This window comes from Anguilla rostrata, chromosome 9 (assembly GCF_018555375.3).
Source record: "Anguilla rostrata isolate EN2019 chromosome 9, ASM1855537v3, whole genome shotgun sequence".
Taxonomy (NCBI): Eukaryota; Metazoa; Chordata; class Actinopteri; order Anguilliformes; family Anguillidae; genus Anguilla; species Anguilla rostrata.
The window spans coordinates 14,652,795-14,668,322 of NC_057941.1; the positions used below are offsets into that span (position 1 = coordinate 14,652,795).

General features: G+C 40.9%; 1 protein-coding gene across 4 annotated transcripts in view; it reads right to left on the bottom strand.

Moving 5' to 3' along the window:
- Positions 1-2,177: 2,177 nt before the first annotated feature.
- LOC135263015 (protocadherin-19-like) overlaps positions 2,178-15,528 on the bottom strand; it is a 63,429-nt gene continuing 50,078 nt past the window's right edge. For all 4 annotated transcript variants that reach the window (XM_064350545.1, XM_064350543.1, XM_064350544.1 and 1 more), the window contains exon 5: positions 2,178-4,751. In XM_064350545.1, the coding sequence (XP_064206615.1) occupies positions 4,201-4,751 (551 nt within the window). In that variant the 3' untranslated portion in view covers positions 2,178-4,200. The remainder of the gene's footprint in view (positions 4,752-15,528) is intronic.

Genomic DNA, 15,528 nt, shown 5'->3' on the forward strand with positions numbered 1-15,528 from the left:
TCCTGTACAATGGAGTTTGATGGAAACTGCACCATTTGCACAATATCTGCTACTGTATATCATTTTCATTTCCGATAGAAGTAAACCTGGAATAAAACTTTCCCAAGGGAAGTTGCATAGGTCATTGTTGTGGTGCCACACTACCTTCCTAAGAGGCCCATAGAATCACTGCATTGTCACAACCTAATTTTGTTAGTCAACGTCAGCATGGATGCGAGCAAACTGGAAATTATTGAGGGGTCAATCTCGGTTTTCTTAAGGAAGGCCACACTTCTTACGTAAGGGTCTGTACTTACATAACACTTCTCCTTCCCACCAAAGATGGCAGAGGGCACAGGGCAGTAAATTTTAAAACTCAGTTCACGATAAAACTACAGTTTTAAATGACAAGAGGTTCAACTCTCCACTAAAGGAAGTCATGGTGCAAGCCTCCATCAATTCCACAAATATATATGCATGCAATGGCTGCTTAAATTCTGTGCCCATCTTCAACTCCTGCTCATTTTGGGGGCTAGATGCCTAATGCTTCTATGCACTTCAGAATTCATTCTGCTCAACGAAGACAAGTAAGTCAGTCCCTGTATCAGCAATTAATGCCCAAACCACAACACGCCCACCACGTTTGGCCTCCATACTCTTACCATCACTTTGATACAAGTGAATCTTTTCGCAGAATTCTTCAGACTCTTAAGTATGTTTTTAGCAAGCTGTAACCTGGCTATTCTGTATATATATATATATATATATATATATGATTGTAGTAGGCTGAAAATGAAAAAAAAAAAAAATACTGTTTATTTCAATATTTCTGTATTCCTTTCTGAAATTCTCATTTCACAATAACCTTGGGGACTGGTGCTCAGCCTTGGGGCTGAGAAGAGCCTGCATTCTCAATCTGCAGGATACAAATACTGTTCTAGCTAAATGACTCACCCTTCCAATGTCATTGGAGTCAGTGCACTATAGATTATGTGTGCAGCCCTGGCTGGAGGAAACAAGATCCTCTTTATAGATTGACAGAGTGTGTGTACAGACGGGCAAACTTTCATGTTTTCTCAACCAGAAGGCGTAAGAGCTGAAAAATTAATTTGAAAAGAAAAAATAAAATAAAAAAGAGGTCCCCTCTGCATATCAGAAAGGGCAGCTGTGTGGCAGCTGCTTATGGGTTTCACTTTTCATTTTTTTTCTTTACTTTTTTCTAGGACCAGTGGCTCCAATGAATTTCCTCAGAGACCCACATTTCCCCATTAGTGTGGCTCATTCCGCTGCCTGTGACTCGTGGGAGAACTTGGGGGTATTGAGCGAACAAGCATTGGCAAAACATCCTAGCACTTACAGGGCTCTTTGTTTGAGAATAATTTCTCCTGTGTTCGAAAGTAGAACTCCCCCTCTCCACCTTCAGACACCTAATTGCAGGAATAATAATGCAACAAGAGTCGTCGTTGCCCAGAGTCTGGCTGAACTGTGAAATTTGAAGGCACTTCTTTTTCAATGTTCTGCAAATGTGCTTATTCATTCACCTGCTATTTATTCATGTGCAAGGTCAGTAACATTCAAAGAAAACAAAGTGGGGTTAGATCATGAATTATTCACTTTTGCATTTGTAAGGCCAATAGTAACAGGTTAAATGTGATAGACAAAGACATCAATGATACTTCATTACACTTGAACAGTGTGTACGCCACACAGCGTGAAAACATCTTTTGACATTTCAAATTAATGAAGTTATTTGGCTAGAGAGGCCTCTTTGACAGCCCATAATATATGTAATCCTGTTTTCTGTTTCATGGAGTTTCCATTTAATTCAGAGAATGTATTTACTTGGTGATCAAAAAGTGATGTCATAGAATATTTATCATGGATAAAAAATGTCCATGAAAAAAAAAAATGTAATGGAGAAGATGCCTGATAAATTTATCACAGAAAAATTTCAGTCTTCTGCATCGATATTAACAATGGCCTCCCTTCCATGAACTAACTTCAATTTATTTATTTATTCTTTTTTGGCGGTTTAAAATGTTATTACAACATTTCACAGTACTTGCTTTTCTACCAGACTCTAGTCTCTCACACATTTAGCTTTTTCCTTTTGCATACCAAAGGTTAATATGATACAGGTCACTATGTGATGAAGACAGCCGGCATTGACAGACACAAGAAGTAAAAGAAGACAAAAGTGGAGAACATTTAGTTTAATAATAAGCTGCTGCATACATTCAGTGATTGTTCAGATTGTAATGTTACCAGAAGTTGTCTGTGAGACCTGCAAACATTCAAGTTAAGTTCCATCCTATGAACTGTCCTTTTCATAGATATGGTACACTGCAAAAGCAACCATATCAAACAATCAGGTGCGGTTTTGTTGTATAATTTCATAGGATGTATTTAGGATTTAAGCCAGACCTTTCCAAAACAAGAATCTGTAACATCTGCTTTGGCATCATCAACTTCCATAGGATGGATTCAACTTTTTTCAACTAAAATTAATTTGAATTATTTTGCATTCCAGGTAAGCTGTTGATCTTGGCTAACAATCATTTTGTATATCCATGCCACATTGCTCAACCAAGAATAAATCCTGCCAAAAACAGACTTTCAGAGTTCTATGGAACCATCTCCCCAGCTTACAAAGCTGGTTTGAACCATTTTTTCCACTTAAATATTAAGACTAAACAATCACCTCTGTTATCATGATGTCAACTGTTGTTTTTGTATTTTTATTTTTTTTATTTTTTTTTTATTTTCTTGTTTTTGTTTGTTTGCATTTTTTGGTTTCTTCTGATCTCACTCTAAGCTCTTTTAACTGACACTACTGTTGGTGCTGATTTTTTTTTTTTTTTTTCTATTTGCCCACACAGCTCACAGAAAATCGATGGCACAAGAACTGACCAATAAAAAACTCTTTTACAACAAGATAGACTGCAAGTCAACAGTTGCCAGGGGTAACATATTAAACAAAATGTCCAAGTTCAGTCTGCAAAAGGTAAATCAAGATACAAAAATAACAAATCAAATAGCCTGTTAATTTCAAGTATAACTTACTGACAAATTAACCAGACAGCATCACATTTTCTCATAATACATTTTAAATTATGTATAAAATAGATTTTGGCATATGTATTTTTATTCTTTTACGTGTTTGTGTAACAAATGCTACTTCACCTTCAGTAGAACACAAATATCTATGCTTTATTTTTCTCTTGAAAAGAAACATTAAAGGGATTGTCACATAACAACAGGTTATTATAAATCATAATCATGAAAACTTAAACGAGCTCCACACAGCAAGACATGTCTGTGAGTGACTGTCCCTTCTATATCCTAGCCCCCATACTCAGATTTCCAAAAGAAAGTACAACACCATATAATGACAGTATAGGAAACTCTGCCGCACTGCCTACAATCAGGAATGGGCACAGGAGATTTGAAAGCAGGATTCAGTCTTATAATTTCAGTTTAGTTAGAAAGACCACTTTGCCACTTGCTGTTTTGAGAAGACATCAATTGATGCTTAATGTTCCATCGGTTTCACCAGTAGTTAAACAAAGAAAAATATCCTGTCATTTTCGACCTCACACTTATGGAATGCTATAATATATTCAAGTACATGGAGGGAGATTCAGACAAAAGGAGAATAGGAAAAAGGAGAACAAAATGGCAGCAGAACAATTTGTTTTCCCTTCTTTTCGTGGAGGCATACACAGGAAATTGGCCCACAAGATCCGGAGAAATGTCTGTACAGATTCAGTTGCCCACTACGTAGTGGAGGGTCACAGGAGGGATAGTGCATTCAAAAAACTGTAGAATAATCCGGCTGCTGAATGTAACCACAAAAAAAGCCCATATGAAAAAAAAGATAGAAAAATAAAAACAGGCATGACTCTACTTATATCCGTTTTTGTTTCCTACTGCAGATTGTCTGATTGGCATGTTACATAGTAACCAGTGGCCCTGCTGTCCCGTCACTTAGTTCGGTGGATGAGAAACTGTTTTTTTTTTCCCCTCTTCCACAGATGTCCAGCAAAACACATTTCGTTCACTGATAAAAATCCTTCCTTATATGTGCTGTGCTCCCGATGTGCTCTCTCATGCAGTTGCACATCACATATTCGAAATCGGAGTAAGTCTGTTGTTTTATACACACGCCCCTCCCCCCTCCGGCTGTTGCCCCGCTAGCACTCCCTGACCCCCGGGCCTGGCTTACAGCACAATGTCCTTCAGGCGGCGGGTGGCAGGCGACTCCTTTCCCGGGCAGTCGTGCAGGCTCTGGCTGACCTCCCGATTGGCCGGCTCGCTGTCCTTCCCCTCGGGTTGCCGCATCAGGGCATGCTTGGCCATCCTCTCGGCGTCTCGCCGCTTCAGGGTGCCGTAGGCGGAGGTGGGCTTGGAGAGGGGGCTCTTTAAGTGCACGGGAGACTTGACGGGGCTCACCGCCTCCCGCCCGTTGCCCGCTTCCCGGACCGTCCCGTTGGCCTTGGGGCTGCACGCCTGGGGCTCGGCTGTCCTCCTGCACTTGCCCTCATTCCGCTCCGCCTCCTCGGGCCCGTCCTTGCCGAAGGTGGCAAAAGTCCTTTTGCCGCCGCAGTCCTCGTAGTGCGGGACGTCCACGGTGGGGGGCTCGATGGGCAGGGCGATGACGTTGCGGCCGTGTTCCGGGGACTTGACCCGGACAGGCACCCGAGGCATCCAGCACCGGTCGGAGTGACCGAGGATGCGGCACTCCTCCTGGCAGTGGAAGGTCTCACCGGAGTCTGCAGGGGAAACGGGGACACAAATGGGGTTTGTTCAAAACCAAGGGGAAGAAAATACTGAGAAACCTTAACAGTCCTGCTCACAAATAAAACAAACGGCAGCTGTTACTTATTTCAACTGAACAAATGCTCTATCTCGTGTCCAACACTGCTTTCTTGGAATTTGAAAAATGTGTTGGAAGTTGAAAGTGTGAACAGTGTGAACAGGCCCTCTTCATTCTGGTAAACCAATTTTCTTTCTATTTATCAAGTTTAAAGTGTCCGTCGCGACACGGAACATTCTGACGCCTAATCATGCCTTGTTACTTGTGAACAGTAAAATAAATAAATAAAACAAAAATAACCAAGTATAGCAATTAAAGGTAGTGTTGTGAAATACTAAAAGCCAATTTCTAGCTCAAACGTTTGTATTTTTAAGTGACCTGGACTTTTTTTTTTTTTTTTACGGAGATAGAAAGATGGCTTAAATAGCGAATCTGGATATTTCAGAATGAAAGACACAAGAAAAATATGGGGATTGCTGCCTGGCTCACTGCTGTATGGCAGTTATAAATGCATAATGATGTTTAACATTGTTATGAAAACAAAATTTGTCTCAATCCATTACTACATACAACTGTCCTTTTTTCCAGTTTGTGTCATGGTAGACAGTTTAAAACTGATTTCAGCATCACTGTAACAGCAAAAACACTTCAGTGCCAAGCATAGGGCTGTCATATTTCCTCCCCTTCACCATTACTTTCAAGACCTACATTTTGTACTTCTCCTTCGACACCATTTCCAAAACAACTTTTTTCAAAGAGACTTTTGATTCCATAAATATTTTATTTCTGGCCATCTGGACAAACAACCTCTAAACAAGGACAAAAGAGATGCATTTCTACACAGCTGTGTCGACAGTGCACTCCTAACCAAGTCAGAGACGATCACAGAGTGGTCATACGTGGTTTTAGACATTAATTATAATGCGCAGCATTCAAAGCAAGCACAGCTGTCCCCAAACAGGCATTGTTTCAAATGAGGTGAATTAACAAAGGACCAAATTAAGATAGTAGACATTGTGCTATACAAGCATTGTTTACATGTAGGCAAGGACTGTGAGGAGAACTATAAGAAAGCTGCTACTTTTCGCTTCTGTCCCTTGAAAACGCACACAGCTGTGGTATGTGGAGGAAAATTCTGCACCCCATGTTTTGTGGTGGGCCGCTCGACACAATATGCTAATGATGGCAAAAATGGCTTATGGGAAAAGCAGTACTGACCCCAGTGACCCCAATGTGCTTCTGGTATTCTGGCCTTGTTATATCACCCAATTAAAATTAATAATTTTTTCCCTTTCCTTTTTTTATCCTCTTCTTACACTCTCCGAATTCTGAGGGGCATGATTTGTCATGTCGTTGGATTGATATTGATTAGAGATTGAAGGCGTCCATTTCAGGGGTGTGGCTGCCAGCAACACCCAGCTCAAACCGATTCAATCAGTATGATGAGTATGACTGATGAGACTGCAGGCATGTGAGCCAGTCTCGCCAATCCATCATATATCATTGCAGGAGGTGATGACAGACATATGACCAGGGCATGATGCTCTGTATCCAGGATACACTACAGTAGTGGTTCTTAGGCCAAGAGATATGATTAATTTTTTCTTTTGTGATATGATGTGCTGTGAATTTCTCATATTTTTATATGGGTGGTGGCAGTTAGGATGAACTGTCAGCTTACTTTGCTCTCTGCAAGACAGATCAGTGCCACACACACACACCACAGACACACAAGGAAACATTCACAAAAGATGTATCTGACAGAGTGACTCAAGAAAGTGGAAACAGAATTAATGTAGAATTATAAATAAAATAAAAGCCACTGAAAATACTGCAGTAAATGTCACAAATTGCCAGACCCCTACATCAAATAAGTATCACAAAGACCTTTCTTCAGTACATGTCAATTATATCACCATGGCAACATATGTAATCCGCACAGAAGGTAGCACACCTAGAGTCACATAGAAGCCCTTGAAGAATTCTTCAGTCTAATTAAGACGCACAGGATGTCACATAAGATGGATTTATCAGCATCCAGTCGTTCAATATGAGCCTGCTAAATAAAACCCTATCGAAAATTAAATCTGGGCTTGTCTGAGAAGATATAATACTCAATTCCAAAAATCTTAAATCTTTATTTACACCGAGAGGAATATGTGAGGATGTGCGCTTCTGAAGGTTGAGTGGAAATCTGTCACAGTTCTCCTGGGGCAACAACTGAGCTGTAACTGACATCAAAATTGTCATTAGTTTCACACAACATTGTCTCTGTTTATGACAGATTGTATGTATTACCTGAAAACTGAAAGCCATAAATGAAATAAACATGTTAGTCGAGTCAATCATGAATTTCAGTACAAAACATTACACTTTCCATCAAACATTGTTTATCCAGGATTTTATTCCCATTCCATGTAATTACCATTACTAATTACAGTTCCACGTTCTTCAAAAACAAGACTCGGATGATATGTTTTCCTTCTGTTTTAAATTCAAATTAAACAACATAAAACACTGTAAATGAGGATCCAAGCCTGTCAACATTCAATATACATGAAATCCAAGGGGTTTCAGGGAATTTCACTTCTTTGGGGAACACTATTAATATGTACAGTCAGACATGCCCTGGGTTTGCACATTATATATCACTGCTCTGGATGCAGGGACTTCCCCTGATGATCCACCACTCTCAATGATTATAGTTGCCAGGAATAACATCATTGCAAATTGGCCAGCAGTAAGGTCCCCCTGTTCTGCTCCCCTCTATCTCCGTAGAAAACGGAAGTCACCAAAACTAAAGTATATCGGCTGTAACCAGCTTTAATCATTTTATCAAAGTAAGGTGCCAAGTCATAGTTACCATTCTGAGAATTACCTGTCACTGTCATTGACACCCACAAAGCCATGCTTTCAGATGTGTGCCATCTTCCACAATTCCTCTGTGGTGAGTGTTTAATGGTTTTGTGTTAATAACACAGCGAATAAAGAAGAGGAGTCCCTGAACAGGACAGGGTGGATTGTTTATTTCACCAGACCGATCCCAAAGTCCACTGAGCCTCTGCTAGACTACTGGTCCCTTTTGGCAGACATTATGTTTGGCCTTGTTATCCCTGAAAAACAGATGTGCTTCTTCACAAAAAAGAAAAACAAAAAAGTACAATGATAAAACTGGTTCAAATGTTCCTGCTATCCTGCAGGGATAAGAGCCTACCAGAATATGTAGGTTTAGATGGAAAAATTTAGAACTTGACACTAGGCTCTTTGCAAAACAAGTGGGTTGGTTGGTGGGTTATAAGGTTATACAATATGTATGTTATATATTCTGAAAACCAAGTAGCACTAGGCTGTTCTGTCAATATGGTAGTATATTTCCCGTCTTAAAAATCCCCAGAGATGTATGCTCTATTCGCAGAAGACTAGTTGTACACCAGGGGGGCCCTGCAATTGTATTTATTATCTATTACTCTTGTAATTTTAATCCCATAAGAATCATCCTTGCCCATAAACTTTACAGATCGGGAGAGTAAAAAATTCCAGTCAGCATTAGGCCCACCTACTGGTTTTTAGTCAAACTCAGAGGTCCTTAGATAATACTTATCCCATATCAATATCTCTGTAAATGCAATTTGTTCTATCTCGTTGCTAATTTGTCCTTGTCGGGAACATGGAAGCTGTTGCAGAGACTCTGCCAGAGAGATCTGATATATATATTTTTTAAATGCCATATTCGCAACCACTCTGGCATGAAAAATCTGGAATTCCTGATAAAGCAGAAAAAACCACAGCCTTGCCTTGCATTGGATATTTCATTAATAATATTCATAATAGACGACTCTGGATATAACAGACCTGTGTCAAAATACTATTTCAAATATTTCAATTACTTTTAGTCAAAGTAGTATATAAAGGTAAATAGAAAACGGTCAATTGGAAAAAAAAAAACTGCTTTTGAATATTAGAATGAATTTGCAAATATTTTTGAAATGACTACAGAAAGATCATGTTACAAATATATAAAACACAGAATTTGTATCTAAAGGATTTAAAATTACTTAATGCATTTTTAAATAGTTTCTATGCCTTTAATTGCTGCAATATGAAAAACAATCAACAAAGTTTACTGATCTCATTTACCTTTTTAAAATAGGATTCAATTCGCAGTAAACTTTCACAACAAAATGTGACCATTATTCAGCTGATATGTCATTTGCTCATCATTGAGGGGGCTCACTTTGTTTATAAAATTTTGAAAACATCAGCGTTTCAAAAAGGTCATCAGTCAACATCCACATATTCAGATGTAAGTGTGCTCAGTACTGGAAATTCACTACTGTGTGCTTTCCAGAATAGCTGAATAGCTGGATGGTGGGAGATGTGGGGAGCTGAGGTACTGTTCCATTTCTGTAGTCATGGGAGGAAAGTCTGCTTGGGATGTGCTTGGCAGATCCATGAAACCAAACAGCCTGTTTGTGGGACATTTCTGCACAGCTTGGTCAGTAGGAAGGACATCCTCTGCTGTGATGAATTCTACAGCAGCATCTTTGACCTCTGATTTCAGAGTGCTTTTCTGTTTCACTGCACCATGCAACTTTGAAGCGTGGGTCAAGGACTGAGGCAACGTGTTGGAGATGTTTCTGCTCACACACAGCCAGGCACTTCACAGTTGCCTCCTTGAGAACTTTGATAAGCTTTCCATTGTAACAGGTGGACCAATGACTGAGGTGGTTATTGAGTCCACTGACCCATAGAATAATGTAGCTGGAAGTGACAACAACCAATCCTTGAACACAATCAGTAGCTATTTCAAAGGGTGTTACGATAACCACAGCATCTGTAACAATTTTTCCGAGGTAGAAAGCTTTGTGATGGTAAACTCATCCAACTTCTCACGATCAGCATTGAGAACAGAGGGAAGCATTTTTAGTTGGCTGAAGGCTCTACCCTTCAAGAAATTCTGTGTAAAATATAATTTACAGTTGTGGGAAACGATGTTTAAGGCTTCAGAGATGGCTTTGTTGGGGTGATCGGTTGATTTCAGACCATCTTTAATGGAAAGCGGCAATGTATAAGTGAAACACCTTTCATACTGGAGAAAGTAAGCTTCATCCAGAGCAGTTGAACTCACAGGCTGCATATCTTCCTCTTGATCATTAGCGATGTCCTCTTCATGGGAAGAATCTTCTTCGACATGAGCAAAGCAAGTCACTATGTTTTTGTTACAGAACCACCGCATCCATTTTTATTAGTCGTGCACCAGGTCATATCTTGAGCTCTCGCATTTACACAAGAAACTTGTTAACAAAATGCCCATATTAGGAAGAGAGGTAGAACATGGTATTTGGTTTGCTCCAATCACATTTCAGTTGTTACTGGAGTTGTTACTGGAAGTTGCTTGTGTTTTGACCCTACTTGTTTCCAAGAATCTTCCCTGTCTCCCGACCACTGCTTGTTTGAAAATCTTCCCTGGCTCCTGACCCACACCTGACCCCACGATACCGTGGCACGCACAAGATCCAAGATTGTGCAGCACTTCATTATGCTGAAGGAAACTTCAAGGTTGTTTTCAAACACTGCAGCAAGATCATATCATGTTCAATGAGGGGTCTCTCCAATCTGCATGCACATATAAAAGTAGGAATGTACTAACATGCCCACGTGTGCCTTTATTAATCTCTGAACTGAAAAAAAAGAAAAAAGAAAAAAAAAAACATCCTGTGTGTCTAGTTTTCTTTGGACTGGATTTAATCACTTTGCAATATGCTGGCGATATGCTTGACTGATCAGCTGATATCGTGTGAGTGCAAGCATTCCGGCTGAGTTCACACTGGTCTCAGCCAGGCCGCTTCCATTCTGGTGATATCAGGCGATCAATCAAGCATATCACCAGCCTATTGTCAACTGATTATATTCAGCCCTTGGTCTATTTCCTTTATTGCCTGAAATACACTCACATAAAAGTTTTGCCTCAAGACATGAGATGTTGGAGCCTATTCTGACCCCTTTTTCGTTAGATTGCACAAGGATGGACAAGGATTGTGTGAAAACAGTGAGTCCTAGGCCCATAAAACTCTCAAATATGGTATTGAGTTCTAGTGGACTGAATTAAAGAATACTTCCCTCTAATAATAATAATAATAATAATAAGGGATTATGTTATCCCGTACGAATGGTCTGCTGCAATTAAATAAAAATGACATTCTTTAAGAATAGGGGGTCAATCAAAGAGAACCTAAGAGAAAAAGGAAAAAGCATAAGCAGATATATAGGAGAGAAAGAGGGAGGCGGATAATTCAACATTGGAGTGGTAAATTCAGAAATGTTTATTTACTCAATATCTAATGAGTTTACCCAGAGCATCATTTTTCTTTGTTGCCTGTTTGTTGTTTTATGTCCATGACTCTGTAAGTAGTTGATAAAAGACTGTGTGGCAGCCTGCAAGGGGGAATAAAATGATCAAACAGCCCAGGTTTTCCCCCAGTTTCTGTCCTAGGGGCAGCACATCCAATGTGTCTCACGATACTGCAGTGATTTCACATCTTTAAAGCTGGTGGCAGAGGCATTTGCTGTAAACCATCACCATGCTGCATTTTCATTACAGTAATTTCAATTAAGAATGTTGATTTTTGGTAAGAATTTGGTGTAAAGATGACGCCCTGGTGCACCACTGCAAGGCGTCAGAAAGTTCCTCACTACCAAAGTTCAGATTGTTTTCTCATTGCACCCAATATCTATTTTCACTTTATCAGCTCTGCTGTGTGATTATTGAGGGTTCCTTAAAGCCACCCTCATTGTGCAGCGATGTCCTGATAAATCATATCTTCACTGTGGCATTGGGACCTGATAGGCTTCTCTGAATGGAACCAGACAAGACCCGGAGGCTGCTGAAGAAATGAGGCACTTTGCTCCCGAGGGGAGGAGCGCACGTGATGTGCCCCATATCTCCTACTGGACAGGAGCAGCAGCCATGTTCTGGGGCACTACAAGCCTGGGAGCAGGCGTGGAATAGGCCGTCAGCCCAGGCAGGCAAGTCACCCCACTCCCGCCCCATAAATCAGCCCGGGGCTCAGAGTCCTCAAGGGCTGCAAGATGGAGTGTGATGGTCTCGTTTCTACAAACACCATAGAAGCATCCCAGACCAGCCGGATGGACAATCAATCCCCACTGACGTGTTCGCCCAACCCCCCCACCCCCAACTCCAACTCCATCCCTCACTCCCTCTTCCTTAATCCCATCTTCTCATCTATCTGACCTTTTCTTTAAAAAGCATCTCTTACCCGAAATCATTTCCATCCATTTAATTTTTTATACTGACTTGATAGTGTAAGACGGGCCTCTCACAGTTATTAATTTTAGAGGAAATTAGTGTAACCAGACAACCTCGCGAACAAAGTCTTACGGATGGTGAATGAGCTGCCAGCAGACAGCTTCCATTTGGTAGCATTAGTACCGGTCACTTTATCAGGAAGTGATTCACGGTGAGGATGTGCGGAAGGGTGGTGTCTGACAGGACCTCGCTCCAGTGAAAGCGCGTCATGGTGTTTAGCTTCCTAACGCAGTCCGACAATCTAACTCAAATCACCGGTCAACAGCGAGCCAATTTTTCCCTGACAGGCACTGCATTCCTTAATTACAGTAAAAGCCAGACTGTAAATCATGTCACTTTTAGTGAACCTTCACCTCCTACTGGTATGCCGAGGGTTCCAGTTAAAGCATGAATTCTGGAATTGGTGGTAATAAACATTGCTGCCGCTTTTAAATTGGCACAACCAGCGTCTGTTTAATGACTTACCACAGAGGCAAACATGTTCATGATGTTGTGTTATAAATCACCCTGTCATCAGCGAGAACAATTTAGTTCATGCAGAGTCAATACAATCCCACAGCCTACTTGATATGCTGGTAATGAATATACCCTGTTGTCATGATGATGAAGGTGAATTCTGCGTATCCAAAGTGCTGCTATCAGGGGCTGGAGCTTTTCCCGCATTAGATCAGAACTCAATTTTTACCGTTAATACGGAAACCGTGAGCCACGCAGAAGGTTTCTCAGCAAAGACGGCAAAATAGCTACAGGCATATCTTTCTTGTCTAAGGGCTAAGACCAGGAATGATGAATCCCAAAGTGCTATTGTTCTATAACATTAAAAATATTTACGTAATGTAAACAAAATAAGACATTACGTCAACTCATGCATCAGATGTTGATAAACTGTTCACATAAAACATAATTCTAACCACAGTGTTTTCCAAACAACCCCATAAATTTAGCCTATCCTTTGCTAAGGTCAATGTCTTAAAATGGTGCCATTTGTTGCACTACCACCATAAATACAAAAAAAAAAAATACAGGGACTTGCGCTTTTAGGTAGGCTCCATGCTGTAGCTAGTAAGCGGAAATCCATCAAAGTCAAACTTACTGACCTGAAAAAAAAAAAAAAAACAGCTGTCATGAGTGAACATTAGTCCACCCACTGAGGCCTGTTCCAGCAGGTAGAGTTATCTGGCAATTAGCATGCTATGCAGCAGCGTGAGCAATGAGCATCCAGCCTGGGCATTTCGCAGGCGGGACGGGTGACTTTGATGCATGGCAGCAATGCAGGAGGAGCCAGGCTCAGCAGAGGGGAAACGGCAAAGATGTCGCAGATGGACACCGTATTGTGGGGGCTGCTTTGACTGCAGAAGGCCGACTTGGCAGGGCATGCCGTGCGGGTCAGGCCAAGCTCGTAGAGCTCTGGAGACTTGTGATTTATTCTCCCTTTCCTGGGTCTTGGAAATCCCAGACGCTCTCATTAAGCATGGAAGAAAACAGAGGGAGCTGGAAGAGAGGTATGTTTTCCCCCGCGCCCACCCGGCATCTTGGGGAGAGATCCAACCGTAACCTGACCCACTGCCCATTCTCTGCTTAGATGGGATTACACACACACACGCACAAAAGCATTGATTCACAAGACAGAAACATAAACATGCATATTTCTTCACACTTACACACACACTCACTCACACACACACAATCATAGATTCACAAGACAGAAACACAAACATGCATACTTCTTCACACTTACACACATAACACACACACACACACACACACACACACACAGATTCACAAGACAGAAACACAAACATGCAGATTTATTCACACTTGCACAAATAACACATTCACATACATGCACGCTTGCATTCACACACACACACACACACACACACCCATGTACACACATGGATGGATGCACACTCACCCAGGAGCACACCCATGTGCAGACAAACTCAGTCATACAACCAAGAACACATACACATGCATATACATTTACAGTGACTTCCATGTTTGGGACAATTACTTTTTTTTCTAGATTTGGCTCTGTATTCCCCAATTTTAGATTTGTAATCATACAGTTCACGTGATTGAAATGCACATTCTCAGCCTTTTTATGGGTATATTTATACACTCTGGTTTCACCATATAGACATTACAGCACTTTTTATACATAGCTCCCCTCCAACCACCCCTTCTCTGGTGATGCTTTGCCAGACCTGTACACCCATCTTCAGCTCCTGCTTGTTTTAGTGGCATGTTGCTTTAAGTTTTCTCTTCAACATATGAAACACATGTTCAATTAGATTCATCAAGTGAATGACCTAGCTAGTCAAGAATTTTCCAGTTTTTGGCTTTTAAACACTCCTTTGTTGCTTTAGCAGTATGCTCAGAATCATTGTTTTGCTGTAGGATGAAGTGCCGCCCAAGACTTTGGATGAATTTATTCTGCTGCTGCTATCAGCAGTTACATCATCAATGAAGACAAGTGAGCCAGTACCTGTGGCAGCCGTGGGGTGCTTTGGATCTTAGGCAGTTTCTTTTGGCCTCCACACTTTTCTCTTGCCATCACTCTTGGTCTTATCGGTCCACAAGTCCTTTTTCCAGAACTCCACAGGCTCTTTAAGGTACATACTTTTTATCAAGCAGAAACCTGTCCATCCTGTTTTTGTGGTTACCTAGTGGTTTGTATCTTGCAGTGTAGCCTCTGTAGTACTGCTTGTGAAGTCTTCTGTGGACAGTAGTCAGTGACACATTCACGCCTGCCACCTGAAGAGAGTTTCTAATCTTTTGGACAGGTGTTTGAGAGTATTTCTTCATTATGGTGAGAATTCTTCAGTCATCAACTGAAGAGACCTTCCTTGGTCCACTAGGTCATATGCAATTACTGAGCTCACCCGTGCTCTCTACTTAATGATGTTCCAAACAGTTGGTTTTAGAAAGCCAATGGTTTGGCATATGTCTCTGACTGTTTTTTTCTCAACCACATAATGGCTTCCTCGACTTTCATTGGCACGACTCTGACCCTCATGTTGATAAAAGCCAGCAACAGACCCCAAAGGCAATCAAAATCCTTTAATGAAGACTAGATACTGAAAGCTCTCTTATGCCTGCATAAAGGAAGCAATTGAACACACCTGACTAACCAGAAAGACCTGTGAAGCAATTTGTCCCAAATATTATGGTGCCCTGGAATGGGGGGCTATGTATACAATTGCTGTAATTTCTCTATGGTGAAACCACAATGTATGAAAATGCCATTGAATTGAATTAAAACTGACAATGTAGTATAATCACACATGAATAGTTTGACAAAATTGTGGAGTACAATCAAGAAAAAATATGTTTTTGTCCCAAAAATTTTCGAGCTAACTGTATAAGTCCTTGCAAGGCTACTAATTCTCTCTCTCTCTCTCTC